This window comes from Aotus nancymaae, unplaced genomic scaffold, assembly GCF_030222135.1.
Source record: "Aotus nancymaae isolate 86718 unplaced genomic scaffold, 86718_ANA_hifiasm-v0.15.2.pri h1tg000067l, whole genome shotgun sequence".
NCBI classification, from domain to species: domain Eukaryota; kingdom Metazoa; phylum Chordata; class Mammalia; order Primates; family Aotidae; genus Aotus; species Aotus nancymaae.
In genome coordinates, this window is record NW_026988482.1 from 5711267 (window position 1) to 5730738 (window position 19472).

Genomic DNA, 19472 nt, shown 5'->3' on the forward strand with positions numbered 1-19472 from the left:
TCACCTGGAAGCAGACAGAAGCCTCAGGGCTAGGGACACCCTCCTGATCAGACGGTGGGGAGGTCTGGGAGGCTCTGTGCTCCCGCATGTACCGCCGCCGGCGGGCTGGGCTCAGCTGGGCCCCCAGCAATGCCACCACCTGTGAGCGCTCGATGGAGCCCAGCAGAATCATGGACTCTGGATGGAACAGGTGGAAGGACTCAGTGAGCGGGAGCTCCTCAGCCCCTGCCTTCTCTCACACTCAGAGTGGGGCCCTGCATACAGGTCACACCCAGAGGGAAGCCCCCACCTGGCAAGTGCTGGCCTGTTGCCTTTGGAACCAAGGAGACCGCTCCTGAGCTCCCTGCCCCTTCCCGAAGCTTCAACCCTGGGAGATGCCCCTAGCACCTGGGCCCCCTCCTGGCCTCACCAGGGGACTCCACTAGGGCCAGCATTCGGCCCTTGGTCCTGTGCAGTGCCAACCGCAGGTCCCGAAAGGTGCAGCTGAGGGCCACGTGGGGCACATCCCGCACCATGATGTCCTCCACTCGCACCCGGTACTGCCTGGGGGCCGAGAGGGGCACCTGGTTTACAGTCCACATGGGGAGCATTCCATCCCAGGGCCACTACCATCCCAGGGCCATAAGGAAGGCCCCACAGCCCAACCATGGGGACAGGGCTAAGGGCCAAGGGGTGCGCCCACCCTTCTTTCTGAACAGCAGGGGCCAGCTACAGCCTCGGTGCGTGGACGAGGGTGGCTCATCTCCCAGCTTCATGGCCCAGGCCCTTGCTGGAGGTGGGTGTAGGGACCTAGGGTGCCCTCTGCCCCTCACCCATGACCCCCTTCGCCCCCGGCCCTCCGTACTGGTGGCGGCCCCAGCCCAGCTCAGGCAGGTAGGGCAGTTTCTTGATTCGGATGATGCTGTCATAGAGGGAGGGCTGAAGACTCTGGGCGACGGCGTTGGCCAGGATGACCGCGATCATGACCGGCAGTATGTGAGCAATCTGGCCTGTAAGCTCGAACACGATCACAGCCGTGGACACGGTGTGCGTCACCGCTCCTGCCAATGCAGCCGCCCCTGCGGACGGTCACACTCAGTCTCCTAAGGGTGGCCAGGCTCCAGAAGACCCTCCGCAACCAGAGCAGGTCCTGAGTGGCTCCCTCAGGGCTGCCCAGTACAGTCCTGGGACCGGGCCTGTGTATCTGAGGGAAGCCGGGTTTCTGCCAGCAGGGGGCACCAGAGTCTCATCCTGTGGCCAGGGCTCGGGTAGGGGGTCTTCCAAGGCCGACTGGACCTGAGGCACTCACCGACCACCGCATAGCCCCCAGGCACAATCCGGTAGGTGCTGCTGTCTGTGTGAATTCCATCTGGGAACCAGGCGGCCATACTTTCACCCACCAGACGCCCAAATGCTGCTCCTTCAGGGAGGGGGGTGGGAAGAGAAAGAGGCAGTGGAGGGGGAGGGCGGGGGCACTAGGAAGAGAGAAGGTCAGAGGGTGAGGGAGGGGCCGGTGGGTCATTCAGTGCAGGGCACAGTCCTGCAGGGTCGGGGTTCGGGCTAGGGCTGAACCAAAAACCCACTCTTGGGCAGCGGGATGGTCGTGGGCGGGGTAGGGGGTGGGGAGTGCAGGCCAGGAGAGCAGGCAGCTTAGAACTTACCAATGACAAAGACAGGCATGAAGGCCCCACAGGGGACTGGGATGGTGGTGGCCAGGGCCGACATCCAGAACTGCAGGCAGGGCGTGGGTCAGAGGCGAAGAGGCTCCACCTGGCCCCAGGCAGCCCCCAGCTCCACCCAGGAGAAGGCTGCTTCGCTGTTCAGGTAGGCGTGACCCTCCCAGGTACCCCGGAACCCCCAGGCCTCCCAGGTGAAGGGAAGGGACGGACTGTGGAAGCAGATGACTAGGGTTCAGATCATTGCTCTGCCCTCTAGCTGGGTGACTTTGGGCCAGCTACTTCACCCTTGTGCTTCGACTCCCCACCTTTCAAACGGGGATAATAGTGCCTTTCCCATGGCACTGTGGAGAGGCTTCGAGGAGGGAGCACTGTGCGGCAGGTGCTTAGAAGGGCAAGCGATGTACAGGTTAGCAGTGTACACACGAGGAGCCCACCTTCATGAGAATGAAGACGACCAGGGTGAGGAAGACGTTGGCACGTGGTGGGCTCCAGGCCAGTGAGGTGCTGGGTGGTTCTAGCTCCTCCACCAGGCCCTGGCGGACCCACGTCCGATTGTCAAACAGGGTGACCAGCGTCTCTTTCTGTGAGAGCTAGAGTGAACAGGGTGCCTCAGGCCAGGGAACTGGCAGGACGAAGGGAAGAGGCCCATGGGATCCCACAGCCTGCTGGGGCTGCTGGCCTTGGAGGGAATGCCTTCCAAGGTAAAGCGAGAGCCCCTGTTCTGGCTTCAGTTACCTGTCCAGCCATGAACTGTCCAAAGCCCGGGGGGAAGGTCAGCGTGGAGATGAGCAGGGTCACCAGAGCCGGGAAGAGCAGGCGTCTAGAGTCGTAGGTTTCACAGCATCAGTCGTGGGTGGCCAAGGGCTGGGTGCCCTCGCATATCTCAGGGCTGAGGTCAGAGCACAGCCTTGGCTCTTTCATGAAAGCACTCAGCCCTGAGAGGGGGCCCCCCCTTTGCTGTTTATGGTATGACGGCCCCGAGGGTGATGGTGGACTGTGGTTATTCTAAGAGCAGGGGTCTGACCCACAGGCCTTTCTCTTGGCCCCTGACTCTGTAGGTGGGCAGCAGCAGCAGGTCCATCCCCCAAGCCCTCCCGGGGCCCCTGAGTTCTTATTCCACCCTCCACCCTCAGAAGCCCATCTGAAGGGCGCGTTGTGTGATGGGGTAGGGAAATTTCTGCCTCTGCCTGTCTCTCTGCGGTGACTTAGGGTGAAGGCCAGTGTTGGGGGAAGCTGGGGTCACTCGTGAAGTTGACCAGAGGTTGGAGGGAGCAGGTTCAGCTGGTTGCCCTCTCTCTGAAGGACGTCAGTCCCAAGGGAAGTCATGTCTCAGGCCTCCCTACTCCCAATCCTCAGGGTCACACTGAGAGAGCTGTGTTCTGAAGATAAAAAAATCTAAGGGCCAGGCGCGGTGGCTCACGCCTGTAATCCCAGCACTTTGGGAGGCCGAGGCAGATGGATCACGAGGTCAAGAGATCGAGACCATCCTGGTCAACATGGTGGAACCCCATCTCTACTAAAAATACAAAAAATTAGCTGGGCATGGTGGCGCGTGTCTGTAATCCCAGCTACTAAGGAGGCTGAGGCAGGAGAATTGCCTGAACCCAGGAGGAGGAGGTTGCGGTGAGCCGAGATCGCGCCATTGCACTCCAGCCTGGGTAACAAGAGCGAAACTTCGTCTCAAAAAAAAAAAAAAAAAAAAAAAAAAAAAAAAAATCTTGGCCAGGCACGGTGGCTCACACCTGTAATCCTGCACTTTGGGAGGCCGAGGCGTGTGGATCACCTGAGGCTGGGAATTCAAGACCAGCCTGACCGACATGGAGAAACCCCATCTCTACGAAAAATACAAAATTAGCCAGGCATGGTGATGCATGCCTGTAATCCCACCTACTCAGGAGGCTGAGGCAGAAGAATTGCTTGAACCCAGGAGGCAGAGGTTGCAGTGAGCCGAGATCATGCCGTTGCACTCCAGCCTGGGCAACAGAGTGAGACTCTGTCTCAAAGAAAAAAAAAAGAAAAAAAAAACCTCATCCATCCCCATGGGTCATGGGAGGAAACTGAGGCTCGAACACTCTCCAGAGAGCACTCCTATATCGGCCAGGCCAGAGGATCTGACTATAAACTTAAAAGTGCCAGTTTTCAGGCAATTCATGTGAACATAAAAATGTTCAGTCAACACTGCTGGCTGATTTCTCAGTGGAGTGCCTGTTTTGACTGGGCCGCTCTCTCGCCATCACTGTCCCCTGGCCTACACGCAGCCCCCAGACAGCCCGGAGCAACCTGGAAGGAGCTGAGAGCCACTCACTTCCTCATGAGGAAGCGGTTGATGGTTTTCTGCTTCCGCATCACCTGGACAATCTTCCGGTTCAGGTAGACAAAGAGGGCTCCGCCGAAGCCACTAGCAATACTGGAAAGGGAAGAGGCACCCGAGTGAATGCGCGTCCTCTGGAAACCCCCCCCCCGCCCCGTCTCCGACACCCCCAGACCCTCAGCTCCTCACCCAATGACAGCAAAGGCCGGCAGCTCCTGCAGGTCAAACGGGAAGTCGAGCCGGAACCGGGTTTTGAAGAGGGCCGTGATGGTCTCTACAGGGAAGAGGAGCAGAGGGAGGCAGGCCTAACCTCCTGGGCCCCCGACCTGGCACCATCTCAGGCTGCCCTCAGCCCCCAGGTGCCCCACCTTCGTCCCGGTTCCAGACTGCCAAGACCCGGAAGATGAAGGCACTGAAGGTGGCGGCGAAGAAGCCCCGCCAGTAGTTCCGCACCGCGAAGAAGGTGGAGGTGACCTCGATGCTGAAGAGGACGCCTGTGACGGGAGGGAGGCCCCCACTTGAGTCCTGGGTCTGGCCTGTGGCCTCAGACCCAGAGGAGGAGAGGCCAAGGGCAGGGTTACGGGGCTGGGCTGACCTGGGACCCCTCCTACCTCCAATCGGCGCCGCGAAGCAGCAGCCCACCCCCACGGCACAGGCGGCAGCCAGCATCTCTGTTTTCCGGGATTCATTCTGGCGAGAGTGGTGGCAAGACGGGGTCAGCCGTGGGCTCAGCAGCCTCTGCCCCCCACTGTCCCCAGGGTGCCCCTTACCTCATAGATACCCCCAAAGAGGGAGAGGAACTTGCTGAGAAGGGCGGCACACATGCTTGCGATATGCACAAAAGGGCCCTGCGGGGCGGGGCAGGCGGTGAGTCGGGAGGGGCCCGCCCTGACCTTGGCCTGCCTTCTCTTCCGCCAGGAGGAGCGCCTTCATTCCCCAGCCTGCACTGACCTCTTTGCCAAGTGGCATCCCGCTGCCCAGGGCGCAGGTCAGCCCGATGACCTTAGCGACAAAGGTCTTGAGCGTGAGGTATTCTTTCAGCACCACTCCTCGAAGGATGGTCTTCATCTCAGGGATGCCAGAGCCTGGGGAGGGAGCAGTCTCAGGAGAGGCATTTGATGCGCCCATTTCAGGGGTCCCGCCTCTGCCCTCCCCTTCTCTTTGAATGTACCGACAGCCTGAGGGGCCAGGATCTGTGTGAATCCAGCTGAGAAAGTGATGAGGACGACAGGGTAGGTGACCCAGGCCAGGTACTGGAGCAAGATGCTGGCATTCAAGCCCCGGGACATCCACTGCTGGGCTGTGGGAAGAGGACCTGCTGGACCCCCAGGACGCCCCCACTGCTGGGCTGTGGGAAGAGGACCTGCTGGACCCCCAGGACGCCCCCACTGCTGAGCTGTGGGAAGAGGACCTGCTGGACCCCCAGGACGCCCCCACTCTGGGCTGTGGGAAGAGGACCTGCTGGACCCCCAGGACGCCCCCACTGCTGGGCTGTGGGAAGAGGACCTGCTGGACCCCCAGGACGCCCCCACTGCTGAGCTGTGGGAAGAGGACCTGCTGGACCCCCAGGACGCCCCCACTCTGGGCTGTGGGAAGAGGACCTGCTGGACCCCCAGGACGCCCCCACTGCTGGGCTGTGGGAAGAGGACCTGCTGGACCCCCAGGACGCCCCCACTCTGGGCTGTGGGAAGAGGACCTGCTGGACCCCCAGGATGCCCTCATTGCTGGGCTGTGGGAAGAGGACCTGCTGGACCCCCAGGACGTCCCCACTGCTGAGCTGTGGGAAGAGTACCTGCTGGACCCCCAGGGCGCCCCCACTCTGGGCTGTGGGAAGAGGACCTGCTGGACCCCCAGGATGCCCCCACTGCTGAGCTGTGGGAAGAGGACCTGCTGGACCCCCAGCACGCCCCTACAGCCTGGCCACTGGACCACACTGATATGACAAGCCGTCCCATGGAATACCACACAACGTCTGTGCACAGGGGAAGGAAAGGGTCCCTGAGAGCATTCACTGGGACAAAGCCAAATCTCGGCCAGAGGGTCGCTTGGAGCAGGAGGCAAGAAGCTGTAACCTATGGGAGTGGCCGAGATTATGCCCGAATCTGGGCAGTCAGACCGGCTGGGGAAAGGGTCAGTGGCCAAGAGGCCAAGATGCCTTCCTCCATGTCTAGATGAGTATGGCATTGAAGCAGGAGGGTTCTTCCCAGTCCTCCCCTGCCAGCTCTTGCCCTCACCTTGTAGACAGGCAGCAATGGCGTAGTCCATGGCCCAGCTGACCAGTGCCATGAGGAGCCCCAGCAGGACCAGGAAGATCCAGTCTTCACCAACCCTGGATACTAGGAACTTGTGGCAGCGGACAGAACAGACTGGGTGCAGGGAAGGGAAGAAGCAGGAGGTTGGCACCAGAGTGCTCCTACCCCTTTTACCGCCCTCTCAACTGCCCCGTCCCCCATCAGCAGCTCTAATGGCCTCTGGTCCCCTCAGCACAGCACAGCCAGGTCCCCTGCCCCAACCCAGTTCTCACTGCGGCATCGGGCGCAGCGGCTCCGTCCATATTCCAAGAGCTCTGGGGCAGCCCGAGGGGAAGGGGGACCCTTCCAGGGCTCAGGCCCTCCCAGGCGAATCCGAGCAGCTTCCTCTTTGGCAAAGGCCCCAAGGTCCTGAGTGTACCGGCCATACATCTGGAGCAACAGTGGGGATGGGGGCGCTCGAGGTCATGGGCCGAGTGGGGATGCAGGGAGGGTTCTTACAGCCTCCACTCCCCCTCTCCCAGCCCCCACACTGGGTATCCCTCTCGGAGGCACAGTTCCGATTCTGTCCAGAGGTGTGGGAACAATGCACTTTGCAGACTGTGGGGGCTGTCCTGGCCAGAGTGATGGGGACAGCCAAGGTACAGGGACACAGCTCTGGGGGTGGCAGCATAATAGGTCCTCTTCTCACAGGCCTGGGGCGGGGGCACTGAGGAGGAGTGAGAGGGAAGGCCCCAGAAGAGGAAAAGATGGCAAAACCTGTGGCACAGTCTAAAGTGGGAGGCGGGAAGGTCAGGGAGTAAGGGGTGATCAAGGGCACATGGGTAACAATAAGAGCCCGGTGGAGCTCAGGGCAGCTGAGTTGGGCCCAGGAGTAGGCGAGGCCCCAATCCTTATCACGTTCCTCCTGGGCCTCTGGCCTGTGATGAACTCAGCTGCACCCCTCCCAGCCACCCTAATCCCCTTGTCCCCATTCTCAACCGCCACCCCCACCCCTGCCAGCCCAGCTAGGAGTGGAAAGCCTCTCGCCCAGGGTGGGTGGAGAGGTCTTGGTGGCCTCAGCCCCACTCTGGAGCTGCACTGAGCCCAGCAGTGGGCTAGGGGACAGTGGAGGCTGCGGATGGCTGGGCTGCGACTGTGGATGCTGGGGTGATGGGACGGGAGAGTCGCTTGAACCAGGGCTAGACCTGCCAAGCTGGGCGTGTGTTGGGGGCGGGGAGGAGTAGATTCCGGCTGCCACCCGCAGAGCTTCGGGACACAAAGGGCTCCTGTTGGGGCTAGGATAGGGGGGAGGGAGGGAAAGATAGAGAGGGTGAGAGATAGAGCGTGAGGAAAGGGAAAGCAAAGAGAAGAGAGGGAACTAGGGAGGAGAAAGGAAAAGAGAAAAGAGGCAAGGCAAAGGGACGGGCAAGAGAAAGAAGGGGTTGACAGTGGAAGAAGTCGGGAGGAGGAAGCAAAGCACGGAGAGTGTAAAAGGCAGGCACAGTGTAGGAGGAGGGAGGCGAGACTGGGAAAGACAAAGGACAGGACGGAACGGGGGAGGCTGGAGCACAGAGTGCCCGGGACAGAGCTGGCCCCTGAGAGCTCATTCCAGAGACAGCTGGAAGGGACGGAGATGGAGAGGTGGCCGGTGCAACAGAGGCACCATGTCGGAGGCCAGGCACCTAGCTTCCTTGACCATGCTCCTATCCTGGTCTGGGCAGACTGACAAGTATCTCCTACCCCATCCCAAGGGATAGTTCCTTTACCCTTACCTACTCCCACCTCTCCCTGCCATCCTGATTCATCCAGCTACTCTCTCCTAACTGGGCACCTCCCAGACTCAGTTATAGCCTCTCTTCCCCAAGACGTTCCCTCCCTGCCACCTTCCTGGGCAAATTCCAGCCCAAGCTGGTAGGGGCCCCTTCCTTTCTCTAGGGTTGGGTCTTCCACCTCAGTGACATTAGGGGGAGTCACGTGGCTTCTCAAATACCAAGTAACAATGGGTGCAATGAGTTGGCTCAGAGCCCAGGACCCCTGCTTCTAATGGGGTCAAGTGACACACCCTGGGGTGGGTGGGGGCTGGCTACCCCACGTCAGCATGGACAAAGGTCCCAATTCCCACACCCATTCCTGCTTCACCCACCCTCCCTAAAGGTCCTGTTCCCCAGAGTGGCAAGCCACCTTTTTCCAGAGTCAACAGAAGGGCTCCTGCCAACGCTGGGTGTGGAGCCCTCGGAGGTAGGGGCTGGGGCTGACCCTCTTTCTACACACTGGATTCTATGCTTAGCACGGTGCCAGGCGCATGCCAGGGACACAGGGAATGTCTTGGGTGGCGGAGACAGTGGCATGGAGAAAGTTCAATGGTGTGAATGGTGCCGCGGAAGGGGCAGTGGGTGCTGAGACTCGGGCCCAGGTGGTGGAGGGAGAAGCAAAGAAAACGTGTGTGTTGGGGGGTGAAGGGAAGGGCACCTGGGACAAGTACCTGGTGTCCTTGTCCTCTGCAGGCCCTCAGCCTCAGCGAGAAGCCAGCATGCAGCTTTCCATCCCTTTGGCCCCGCAGCCTCAGACTTCCGAGCCTCAGTTTCCCCAGTTCAAAAGGCTGGGACGGGATTCGGGTAGGCCCCTGGTCCTCGCGCTGCCGAGGGTAACCTGGAGCAGCGGTCCCGGAGCGCACTCCTCGGGCTGGGCTCGGCTTCACTTACCAGGGTCTGCTCGTACTGCAGCGCCCGCGGCTCCATCTCCTCCTCCGCTGCCGCGGCCGACGCCATCTCCCTGCACTGCCCTCTCGCCTCCCTCCGCGGCTCCGGCTCTGCCCTCTACTCGGCTTCCGGCCCGCAGAGTCCGCGCCGGCAGCCGTCCCGTCCCCGCAGCCCGGGAGGCCGAGAGCAGAGTGCGGCGGGCCCCGGGCGGGCGCCGCAGGCGCAGCCCCCGGCTCCTGTCCCCTCCTCGGCGGGCGGGCCGAGGGCGGTGCCCTCTGCGCTGCTCCGCCCGCCGGCCCATCCGGAGGGGCCGGCCCAGCCCGGCCGGGGTCCGCGCGGGGACTCCTGAGAGGCGGCAGGGGGCGCTGAGCAGACGGGAGCCCGCGCCGGCTCCCTGCGGAGGCCGGGGCAGGAGAGGGGCGCCCGGGGCCGGGCAGGGGCGGGTCCACGGGCACGTGGAGGGGCCGGGCCGAGTTGGCGGTTCCCTGCGTCCGGGCAGGAGGGGCTGCAGATGCCCGAGCTCCGCAGGGCTCGGGGCTGGGGGTGCGGAGCGGTCTACATCGGACGCCTCCGGGTCAGCCCGTTAGGAGCCGCCTCCCTTCTCCCCGTCCGAAGGGACGAGCGGCTCTGACAGGCCTTTCAGGGGTGAGCAGCAAAGCTGGGAGGATTCGGAGCGGATCGGGGCAGTCTTCCTCACCCCTTCCCTTCCCGGGGCTCCATCGGGGAGGTGCACCTGGAGCAACCCGGCCTGCGGGGTGTGCAGGGCTGGAGGGTGGGAGGGCCCCGGAAGGGGTAGGCCGGAGGGAGGGGAGCTCCAGGGGCCGGGAGTCCACGCCTGGGACGCGGGCGTGGGGGGCAGAGGTCGCTTGTCCCTGGCTGGGCCAAAGGAGGAACCCGAGTCGCTGCTGCCGTCCCTCCGCTTTCGGGGAACGATCTGCTGGTGCTCGGGGTTCTCTGTCAGGGGCCAGGGAAGGATAGAAAAGAGGGCGGAGCGCGCGCAGGGTGGACGGCAGCGGAGCGATAGTGTGAGAGGAGCGAGGGCGGCGCCCAGGACGCGGACAGGGTGCGGGAGAGCCAGCACCAGGAGGAAGGGCCATTTGGGAGGCAGAGGCGGGGCTCGGGGGGCGGGGGCAGTGCCCTGGGAGGGGGGGCCCTGAGAGAGAAGACGCCACCCAGGAGGAAGGGCCAGTGCGAGGGAAGATCTGGTATCCAAGGGAGAGGGCAGTGCCAGGCCGAAGGGGCACGGAGGGGATCCGTGTCCAGTAAAGGGGAACGCGCAGTACCAAGCTGGAGGGGGAGTGCCCAGGGGGCGGGAGCCAGGCTGAAGGGGCGGTGCGCGGGAAGAGCAGGGCCTGGGGGAAGAGGGCAGTGTCGTGGGGTGCAGTACTAGGGGAGGGGACCATGCAGGCTTTCCACTTCTCCATAGCTATGTCATGGCAAATTCCCAAACTGGACGGATCCGGCTCGGGTTACATCCAGAAGGGCCCAGCCGGCCCAGGCCGGCCCCGGCGTCCTTGGTGCCTCCTGGAGGGGCTGGGCACCTCTGGGGCGGGGTTCTGCTCCACCTGCCCTCGGCGCGGACTGTGCCCTCGGCGGGCATGAGGACCGGCGGGATAGGGCTAGGGCCTGGCCGCTCTGAGCCAAGGATCAAGGTCCCTGCCTGGGTTAGGCCCCCACGCATTCCAATCTTCTGGACCCAGACTCTGAAGAGGGCGCAGTAGAGCCCCAGCGTAGCAGGAGAACCCGCTCTACAGCCGCGGGAGGTCGGACCTATTGTTTCCCCGCCCTGGGCGGAGCCACCTGGCCGTGAGACCCGCCCTCAATGCCGAAGCCTCTCGGAAGCAATCTTTCGGGGAGGAAGTTTAGTAGCCCCGAGAGGGAGGCTGTGGCGGAAGTGGTCGCGTTACCGCTTGTTTGTGCGCATGCGCCACTCTTGTCTAGCTGCCGCCTTTCTGGAGGTGCTTTTGCTCTTCTCCCCTCTTCTCCACGCGAGGGGGTGCGCGTACTCCTAGCCGTGGTCGCGCGTTCACCCCTTCTGCTGTTCTCGCGGCCCACTTGCGATGGCGGGCATCCTGTTTGAGGATATTTTCGATGTGAAGGATATTGACCCAGAGGGCAAGAAGTTTGACCGAGGTAAGGTACGAGATTTGAAGGAAGAGGCTAACCTCCTCGCGGACATGTCCCTGGGCCCCATGCCCACCCAGCTCTTGTGGCCTGCTCCTACCAGCAGGTCCTGATGTTGGGACCTCCCTCAGGAAATACTTTATGAATGAGAAAACGGAGACTCCGGAGCTCTCTGGCTTCACGCATGCCGTGCAGGGTGTCTGGATGGCCTTTTGTCATAGTGCTGGCAAACTCCTGGGCATCTTTATAATCGCTGCCTACTCTGTGCTAGACACTGTCTTGTGCAGCTTATACACACTTTGCCTTACTTATTCTCAAGAGTCCTCGGCCGGGCGCAGTGACTCACGCCTGTAATCCCAGGACTTTGGGAGGCTGAGGCGGGTGGATCACTTGAGGTCAGGAGTTCGAGACCTGCCTGGCCATCATGGTGAAACCCCGTCTCTACTAAAAATACAAAAATAAGCCGAGTGTGGTGGTGGCGCACCTGTAATCCCAGCTGCTCCCAGCTACTCGGTAGGCTGAGGCAGGAGAATCGCTTGAACCCGGGAGGTTGAAGTTGTGGTGAGCCAAGATCGGGCCACAACACTCCAGCCTGGATGGCAGAGCTAGACTCCATCTCAAAAAAAAAAAAAAAAGTATATACTAAGCAGTTAACTCTAACTCAGAGAAGACTTTGCAAAGTACTAAAGGTTCTGAGAGCGATACAAGAAGTTATCTGAAGTTAGATTACTTGCTGTGCAGCCTTGGGTGAGTTACTCAAACTCTCAGAGAAAAACGGGGAAGGCACCACCCACCTCATGATGACTCCTTTTTTTTTTTTTTTTTTTTGAGATGGAGTCTCACTTTGTCACCCATAGTGACTGGAGTGCAGTGATGTGATCTCGGCTCACTGCACTCTGCCTTCTGGGTTCAAGCAATTCTCCTGCCTCAGCCTCCCAAGTAGCTGGGATTACAGGTGCCTGCCACCACACCCAGCTAGTTTTTGTATTTTTGGTAGAGATGGGGTTTCACCATGTTGGCCAGGCTGGTCTCCAACTCCTGACCTCCAGTGATCTACCTGCGTTGACCTCCCAAAGTGCTGGGATGACAGGTGTGAGCCACCGCGCCTGGCCTCCATTTCTTTATTTTGTCATCGATCAGTAATTTTCTCTTTGGTGTCTCTTTCTTTGCCTGGAGACTCAGATGTTTTTCAAGATGGATACCAGTTATATATATATCTTGATAACCTCTTCAGCACTGTGCCTAGCACAGAAAGAGGAAACCTTTGGATGATTTAATAACTTGCCCAGAGTCAGGTTCTCAGCCATCCAGGCAGGCCTAGAACCTGGATATTATTTGCTGCTGGAGTATCTTTGGTTGTTTTCTGGGGATTACGTTCACGTGCCACAGTTTGTTTCCTCATTTCCTCCTTGCATATCTGGGTCTGATTGAGGCTGCATACATTTCTATGAGAGCAGATGAGAGACCAGTGGATGTAGGCTGGGTTAGATTGAGTTTCTGTTGCATACAGTCCCACACTGTAGAATCTGCCCTGGGCCTGGTAATACCTCTGTTACTCTTTTTCTACTTCTCCCCAGTGTCTCGGCTGCATTGTGAGAGTGAATCTTTCAAGATGGATCTCATCTTAGATGTAAACATTCAAATTTACCCTGTAGACTTGGGTAAGTATTGAACACAGACAATAAGAAGAGGCTTTTTGCTGCTTCAGCTATTCTTCACTCTCTGATATTGCTGTTATTTTCAGGTGACAAGTTCCGGTTGGTCATAGCTAGTACCTTGTATGAAGATGGTACCCTGGATGATGGTGAATATAACCCCACTGATGACAGGCCTTCCAGGTGAGGGAGTGGAGAAGGTAATACTTAAAATATGCCCTGAGGACTAAGTAGATAAGTGATAAGAAAGACTCTTCTGGCCGGGCACAGTGGCTCACGCCTGTAATCCCAGCACTTTGGGAGGTGGATCATGAGGTCAGGAGTTCGAGACCAGCCTGGGCAACACGGTGAAACCGCATCTCTACTAAAATACAAAAAATTAACTGGGCATGGTGGCGGGCACCTGCATAGTCCCAGCTACTCAGGAAGCTGAGGCAGGAGAATTGCTTGAACCCAGGAAGCAGAGGTTGCAGTGAGCAGAGATTGGACCACTGCGTTTCAGGCTGGGCAACAGAATGAGACTCCGTCTCCAAAAGAAAAAAGAAAGACTCTTCTTTAATTCCTGGAATAAATAATGATTAGCAGAATCTGAGTAACCTTAAGGAAATTTCTGCACTTAAGAATTCAAACAGACCAGGTGCTATGGCTCACACATGTAATTCAAGCCTTTTGGGAGGCTGAGGCAGGAGGATTGCTTGAGTCCAGGAGTTCAAGACCAACCTGAGAAACATAGTGAAACCTCACTGCTACAAAAAAAAAAAAAAGCTGACCATGGTGACACATGCCTATAGTTCCAGCTACCTGGGAAGCCAAGGTGGGAGGATTGCCTGAGCCAGGGAGGTTGAGGCTGCAGTGAGCCATGATCATGCTACTGCACTCCAGCCTGGGCAACAGAGCAAGATCCTGTCTCAAAAAAAAAGATAAAGAAAAAATTTCAAACAACCAGGTATTTATAACAGTGATTACACGCTTGTGAGTTGTAGCCTTTTGAAGGCTGAGATGACCGTTCTGTGGGTCTTGTGTCTTGGGAGGGAGCTTGGTGTGATGGAAAGGCCTTGGCACCCCGCTTGAGTTCATTTCTGAGGTCTACCACTTACTTGCTGAGTAACCTTAATCTCCTTCAGCCGGTTTCCTCATCAGTAAACTAGAGATGGTCATGCCTAGCTCGCGGAGTTGCTGTGAGGACTAAATGGCATCTTGTTTGTAATGGGCCTGTTGTTAAAATGCTGGCATTGAGTTACCAGTTACCATTTTTAAATGACATCTTTTATATTGTTAATTACTGTTAAGAATAACTTTGCTACTCTTGCTCCGTAGGGCTGACCAATTTGAGTACGTAATGTATGGGAAAGTATACAGGATTGAGGGAGACGAAACTTCTACTGAAGCGGCAACACGCCTGTAAGTTACATGATCTTGTGAGGACTGTTTTCCCCCTCCCTGTTCTGAGACTTCGAGTTATGCTCCTGCTTCCTCTGTTGGGTCCTTCTCCTCAGGCACCTCAGACAGAGGTGGGAACTAGAAAGAAACGGTTCTGGGAGCAGTTTCGTCTGAATTGTAGACTGCCCTTTGTCAGGCCCTCTGGGCCCAGTGGTCCAGAAGAGAAACTGGTCATCTCACTGTTAAAGTACAGAGGAGACTTGCCTCCCCGGGAACCAAATGCAGCATTAAGTGATTATACTATTAGGGTGTGTGTGTGTGTGTGTGTGTGTGTGTGTGTGTGTGTGTGTCTGTCTGTCTTTTCCTTAAAATCTTATTAAAACAATATGTGCTGTTTGTAAGTAATTTGAAATGCGGAAGAGTAATGTGAAGAAGAAAAAAAAACCCTGTAATTCCATACCCAGAGAGAACCTTTTACATAGACTTTTTTGCATATCCTAGTGTTTTTTTCTTTCTTTATTTTTTTAATTAATTAATTAATTAAGTTTTATATCCTAGTGTTCTTTTTTTTTTTTATCCTAGTGTGTTCATTACCTTTTCTTCTGCTCTTTTTGCTTAACATTATGTAAAACATGTTTCAGCTGGGTGCGGTGGCTCACGCCTGTAATCCCAGCACTCTGCGAGGCTGAGGTGGGTGGATCACCAGGTCAGGAGTTTGAGACCAGCCTGGCCAACGTAGTGAAACCCCATCTCTACTAAAAAAATACAAAAAATTAGCTGGGCATGGTGGCAGGCACCTGTAATACAGGTACTCGGGAGGCTGAGGCAGGAGAGTTGCTTGAACCCAGGAGGCAGAAGAGTTGCTTGAACCCAGGAGGTGGAGGTTGCAGTGAGCTGAGATCTTGCGCCATTGCATCCCAGCCCGGGAGACAGTGAGAGACTCCGTCTCAAAAAAAAAAAAAAAAAAAAGAAAATGTTTCCCCATGTTAGTGTAAAGCTTTCTTAAACATTTTAATAGTAGTTAGATAACATTTCAGTAAGTGGATCCCATTCCCCTGATTTGGGGCATATAGGTGTTTTTCGCCTTTGCTAATATAAAGAACAATGCTGGCTGGCTGCAGTGGCTGACGCCTGTAATCCCAGCACTCTGGGAGGCAGAGGCGGGTGGATCACCTGAGGTTGGGAGTTTGAGAGCAGCCTGACCAATCTGGAGAAACCCTGTCTCTACTAAAAATACAAAATTAGCCAGGTGTGGTGGTGTATGCCTGTAATCCCAGCTACTTGGGAGGCTGAGGCAGGAGAATCACTTGAAACCGGGAGGCGGAGGTTGCGGTGAGCCAAGATCGCGCCATGACACTCCAGCCTGGTCAACAAGAGAGAAGCTCTGTCCCAAAGAAAAAAAGAACAATGCCTTGCACATATCTGTACATTCATCTTTGTCAGAATTTTGGTTCCTAGTTACAAAACAGTAGAAAGATGCTCTTTTCTTTGTTAGGCTGAGATGGAGAGCTGCTGAGTAGTAGCTGCTCCAGACTCATGGCATGGGGCCTTCTGTTTCAGCTCTGCCTACGTGTCCTATGGGGGCCTGCTCATGAGGCTGCAGGGGGATGCCAACAACCTGCATGGATTTGAGGTGGATTCCAGAGTTTATCTGCTGATGAAGAAGCTAGCCTTCTGAACCTCGCCTGAAGCCAGCCTTGCTGCCATGTCACTCAGGTCCTGGACATCGTTCCGGCTGCTCTTGTTTACCTGCTGAGGAGAGGCTGGCTCCCTGTCTGCTGTGGCCTGCACTCAGTTAGAAACTCACTCGCCTGTGAAAGACACAGTGGGAGAGCTGAAAATCAATCGGAAGCTTTGTGTATATGATTTTTAAATCAAACGTTAATTTTTCAGATTGCCCCTCCCCTTTTTGTAAAAAGTTCGTTTACTGTAAAATCATTTTTTCCAATTTGTCTATGGTGTACTGTTTCTGGCCCGCAGCCAGCTGATCACTTGCCATTGTAGGATCTATTCCAGCCTTTTGGTATCTGGGTTCAGGGTTATCCCAGTCTCCTGGCTGACTGTTCCCAGCGTTTATCCTCCGATGTGGTTTTCTCTCTGGGAGAGGGAGTGTTGTGCTTTTGGCTCCTGAGGGCACCCCAGGCCCAGAAGATACCACCCATTTGGCACAGAAGTTTGAATTGGCAAGGAGCCCTGCTCGTGTCCTTCCAGCACTTCCAGTCTCTTAGAGAGTCGGTTCACGTTGACTTGAATGAGTCACTTGCATAGTCTAGAAATATGCATTGTTTTTGTGGAAGCTTTGGGTAGAGGCTTTTAGCTACAGGCATGGGGGATGACTCTGAAGAGTTGGAGGCGAGGACTTGGGGCTTCTGGAGGCAGGTGGAGGAGCTGGCTCTCTGCTCTACATTCCAGTGGTGACCTGGGAGGGAGGGGAAGTGGAAGTGGACAGGGCAGCAATACCAATGAAGTTGGCAGGCCAGAGGCAGGGCCAGTGCCAGGACAATGAAGCAGCCCGACTACAGTCACCAACTTATGAGTTGGGGAAGAAAAAGTATTAAGGAAATGGCTATGATGATAAGGACTCCAGCATGTGAGCTGGCTCTTCTGCTTGGCATTAGAGGTCTCTAGGAAAGCATGTGGGATTCTGTTTTCCCCTAGGAAGTTTAGGGCTAACAATCTGAAAAGGTTATCTGTGTGTATTAAACAGTTGTCTGTTTGATCTGGCTTTGCCTGGGAGCTGGTCCCCCTGCTGGGATACCTGGGGTATTTCCTTCCCCATCATTTTCAAGTCTTTACATGAGGTGTTAGAAATAGTATTTAGGGAAATGGGTTGAAAATGAATGGTCTCAGCAGGGAAAAGGAAGAGGTGTTTCTTTTGCCTTTGGGTGGAATAGGGGGAGTAGATGTACTGGGGGTTGGGATGAATTTTTATGAAATCCTGGAATCTTTCCATGAGATGGTTTTTTTTTTTTTTTTTTTTTTTTTTTTTGTGGGGTTGGAGAAGGACATATTTAAATTAGAGAGAGAGAAACGGATTGCCTATAATAGTGTGTGGGTTATCACAGACTGTCCTGGCGGTCTTGGGGTAGCAGAAGGAACGGAACTGGGATAACGTTGAGTAGGGATAGGAGTGTTCTGGTTGTAAGTGGTTTTGTGTTAGTGGGAAGAAGGGATGGGACCAACCAGACTGATTTGGGAATGGGTTAGATTCGTACGTAATAGGGGCAGGTAAGTTCATACTAGAGAAGCCCATGAGTGATTTGCATTTGCCCACAACTGGAGTAAGTCAAATGCCAATACTAGATGCCTGAAAGTTTCTGGCAACATTTGCAGTTTGCCATTCCTGTCTGTCATTCGTCTGTGCTAAGAACCCATCATTGTCTGGTGCCATTGGTGTATCCTGTCCCAGGTGCTGGCACTTCCGTGTGCCATGAAGTGTTTCATTGATTGTTACATTTACCCTAGCTCCGTATGTCAGTAAGTTACAGTTTCCGCTTAACGTTCGCTTGACTACATTCTAGAATTTGTAGTGTGGATGAGCTAATTCTCTCCCTAGAAACTGACACTATTTGAGATTTGGACAACATTTTTGAGCTCTGTGCATTTGTTGATTCCTTCTCTGTGGAAACTATTCTGTCCTTGAAGGGAGAGTGGGACATGGGGAGATGTCTAAATTGGTCACCTCCACCAAAAACGTTGGTTTTCTCTTCAGATGTATCTACTCCCTAAGGACTTGGATGTCTTTCCCAGTAAATAGAATCGTTCAATGACATATAGGACAGTGTAACAAACTGGGGAGAGTATGGGCCCGAGAGTGAGGTCAGACTAGGGTGCCTCTTCTCCTGCCCACAGGCTGTGGCACCACTGATAACTCACCTGGCTTCTCTGAGCCTCAGTTTCCTCATCTCTAAAATAGAAAAGTTAATACCTGCCTTACAGAGTTGTGTAAAAGTTACAAAAGGTAAGGTACACAAGGTTCCTGGCACGCTGCCCTTCATTCCACTGCTTTGGAATGCCTTGGTGACCCTGGGGTATTTGTGGCAGTGTTTCGGTTTCTGGGTTCCTGGCTCCTCTACCTCTGTGGTTGCCTCTCCTTCCTCTGGGGTGGGGGAGAGGAAGAAGCTTCCACTGGTTTTCCTGCAGGAACCCCTGGAGGCAGCAGGTTGACTTTTGCAATGGAGTGTGTGTTTTTGTGCAACGCAAACCTCCTTTTCCTGAGCACCAAGGCAGCACTGATTTGCGAAGCCCCATAAGCCTGACTCCTTTTGTAGAGAGCTCCCGGCGGAGTTCCTGGTGGTCACGCAGGGCTGCTTTTTAGGTGCATTTGCGGGAACTGGGAAGTGAGCCTTCCACTTGGCGCTGGGCTTGGGCTTGTTCCCCTGCTGCGGGAGCTCTAGGAGCCTGACTCGTGCCACTTCCTGCACTTCCCCCTGACCTCCACAGGAGGGAGGCAGGCATCTATGCCTGGCAAAGCCTCCTGCTGAGCTGCCAGAGCTCTGGCTGTTTGCTCAGCTGGCGTATCCAGGTCCTGTCTTTACTGAACGGTCTGCACAGCCTTACCTGGGGTGTGAGGCTCTCCAAGGCTTCCGGTTAGCTTTTTTTGTTGGGGGCGGGAGGGTGAGGGGGATCTATCGCCACCCTCGAAGAACATCTTCCCCTTGCTTTTTAGGGAGCTGTCGGGTGCTCTCATTTATTCCTTATACAGGCTCACTTTTGTCTGTCGTATAGGGACAGGCTTTCTGAGAGACAGCCTGTTCATTTCTCCGGCGTAAAGATCAGTTAAGAATGTGGGGTCAGAGTCCCACTGAGAATGATAGTAAAGGGATGGCGGCGTTGGGAGGCCTTGAACTTGAAGCGAAGGAAACTACCCTTTCTCTGTTTTTTGACGCAAGGTTAGTCCCTCCCTCTGTTCAAATGCCAGGTCAGCCCAGGCCTTTGCAGAATTATCATAGGAAAAAAGCATATAGAGAAGCAGTGAGTTGCAAATTTCTACAGAAAACAGACCAAAGATCTAGCTGCTCTGATGAATATTGTTGATAGCTTTAAAAAATAGCTTCTGAGGCCAGGCGTGGTGGCTCACGCCTGTAATCCCAGCACTTTGGAAGGCCGAGGCAGGTGGATCACCTCAGGTCAGTAGTTTGAGACCAGCTTGGCCAACAGTGAAACCCGGTCTCTACCAAAAATACAAACATTACCCAGGCGTGGTGGCTCATGCCTGTAGTCCCAGCTACTCGGGAGGCTGAGGCAGGAGAATTGCTTGAACCTGGGAAGTGGAGGTTGCAGTGAGCAGAGACCATGCCATTGTGCTCCAGCCTGGGTGACAGAGTGAGACTCCATCTAAAAAACAAACAAAAAAAAATCTGAAGGTTTCTAATGTACGGTGAAAAATGATCCTTTTTCAGTCCTGTGTATCC

The 19472-nt window shown here is 56.0% G+C and overlaps 2 protein-coding genes across 6 annotated transcripts in view; one reads left to right on the forward strand and one right to left on the reverse strand.

Annotated features, from left to right (window-relative positions):
* The window catches only part of CLCN2 (chloride voltage-gated channel 2), a 16659-nt gene extending 7658 nt beyond the window's left edge, over positions 1-9001 (reverse strand). The window contains exons 1-17 of one of the 2 annotated variants that reach the window (XM_064366876.1): positions 8903-9001; positions 6494-6650; positions 6204-6335; positions 5141-5269; positions 4921-5054; positions 4740-4817; positions 4581-4659; positions 4338-4463; positions 4159-4243; positions 3964-4065; positions 2394-2478; positions 2093-2248; positions 1641-1710; positions 1289-1399; positions 845-1058; positions 410-543; positions 5-177 (exon numbers count right to left, since the gene is read on the reverse strand). In XM_064366876.1, coding sequence (XP_064222946.1) covers positions 5-177; positions 410-543; positions 845-1058; positions 1289-1399; positions 1641-1710; positions 2093-2248; positions 2394-2478; positions 3964-4065; positions 4159-4243; positions 4338-4463; positions 4581-4659; positions 4740-4817; positions 4921-5054; positions 5141-5269; positions 6204-6335; positions 6494-6650; positions 8903-8968 — 2031 coding nt within the window. In that variant the 5' untranslated portion in view covers positions 8969-9001. The remainder of the gene's footprint in view (positions 1-4; positions 178-409; positions 544-844; positions 1059-1288; positions 1400-1640; positions 1711-2092; positions 2249-2393; positions 2479-3963; positions 4066-4158; positions 4244-4337; positions 4464-4580; positions 4660-4739; positions 4818-4920; positions 5055-5140; positions 5270-6203; positions 6336-6493; positions 6651-8902) is intronic. The other variant, XM_012457475.3, reaches the window with a different exon arrangement.
* On the forward strand, positions 8355-16010 carry POLR2H (RNA polymerase II, I and III subunit H). 4 transcript variants are annotated; one of them, XM_012457549.2, is made up of 5 exons: positions 8355-8438; positions 12601-12684; positions 12768-12861; positions 13996-14079; positions 15619-16010. In XM_012457549.2, exons 2-5 carry the CDS (start codon positions 12636-12638, stop codon positions 15734-15736), a joined length of 345 nt encoding a protein of 114 aa, XP_012312972.1. In that variant the 5' UTR covers positions 8355-8438; positions 12601-12635; the 3' UTR covers positions 15737-16010. The 4 variants fall into 4 exon arrangements, with proteins under 4 accessions (XP_012312972.1, XP_012312991.1, XP_012312964.1 ...); XM_012457568.3 differs by lacking the exon at positions 8355-8438 and adding an exon at positions 9417-9544; XM_012457541.2 differs by lacking the exon at positions 8355-8438 and adding an exon at positions 10326-11032.
* The last annotated feature ends 3462 nt before the right edge of the window (positions 16011-19472 follow it).

Coding starts and splice junctions, on each gene's coding strand:
- POLR2H (XM_012457541.2), top strand. CDS start 10,960: ATGGCGGGCATCCTGTTTGAGGATATTTTCGATGTGAAGGATATTGAC. Junction 11,033..12,600: donor GGGCAAGAAGTTTGACCGAG/GTAAGGTACGAG, acceptor ACTTCTCCCCAG/TGTCTCGGCTGCATTGTGAG. Junction 12,685..12,767: donor AATTTACCCTGTAGACTTGG/GTAAGTATTGAA, acceptor TGTTATTTTCAG/GTGACAAGTTCCGGTTGGTC.